This window comes from Penaeus chinensis, chromosome 14, assembly GCF_019202785.1.
Source record: "Penaeus chinensis breed Huanghai No. 1 chromosome 14, ASM1920278v2, whole genome shotgun sequence".
NCBI classification, from domain to species: Eukaryota; Metazoa; Arthropoda; class Malacostraca; order Decapoda; family Penaeidae; genus Penaeus; species Penaeus chinensis.
Genome location: NC_061832.1, coordinates 17,311,935 through 17,312,432, shown reverse-complemented (window position 1 = coordinate 17,312,432; position 498 = coordinate 17,311,935). Strand labels below are relative to the sequence as shown.

The window sequence follows — 498 nt, the reverse complement described above, 5'->3', positions numbered from 1 at the left end:
ATGCAGTGCCACCAGAGTCCACCCAGTGCGACCAGAGTCCACCCAGTGCCACCAGAGACCATCCTGTGCCAGCTCATGTCCAGAGTATGTGGACAGGTGTTAAGATCCCGAGTGTGACACAGAATGGCTGTTATCGCTCAAATGTCCAACTTCTGGAAGTATTCATCCGAGTCTAAGGTTTGGTCTCTGGTGGCACTGGGTGGTCTTTGGTGGCACTGGGTGGTCTCTGGTGGCACTGGGTGGTCTCTGGTGGCACTGGGTGGTCTCTGGTGGCACTAGGGGTCTCTGGTGGATTGCTGTACGCGGTCCATTTACCTTGTAGATTTTCTTGTGGCTACTCCGCTCGTATGCTGTATACTTAAGAGGCGGCATGCCATGACTCAATAGTTTCTTTGCGTGTTATGGAAGGGGTGTTCTCGGTCCGAGTTTCTAGAAAGGAACGCATGTACTTCGCGTAGAACCAGTGTGGTCACAGGGTGTTCCTTTGGTAAGCGGTCC

General features: G+C 53.2%; 1 protein-coding gene across 1 annotated transcript in view; it reads left to right on the top strand.

Moving 5' to 3' along the window:
* Positions 1-176, top strand: part of LOC125032370 (vegetative cell wall protein gp1-like) — a 1,003-nt gene extending 827 nt beyond the window's left edge. Inside the window, exon 2 of the mRNA XM_047623466.1 lies at positions 1-176. This exon is cut by the window's left edge and continues 24 nt beyond it. Coding sequence (XP_047479422.1) covers positions 1-176 — 176 coding nt within the window.
* Positions 177-498: the final 322 nt, after the last annotated feature.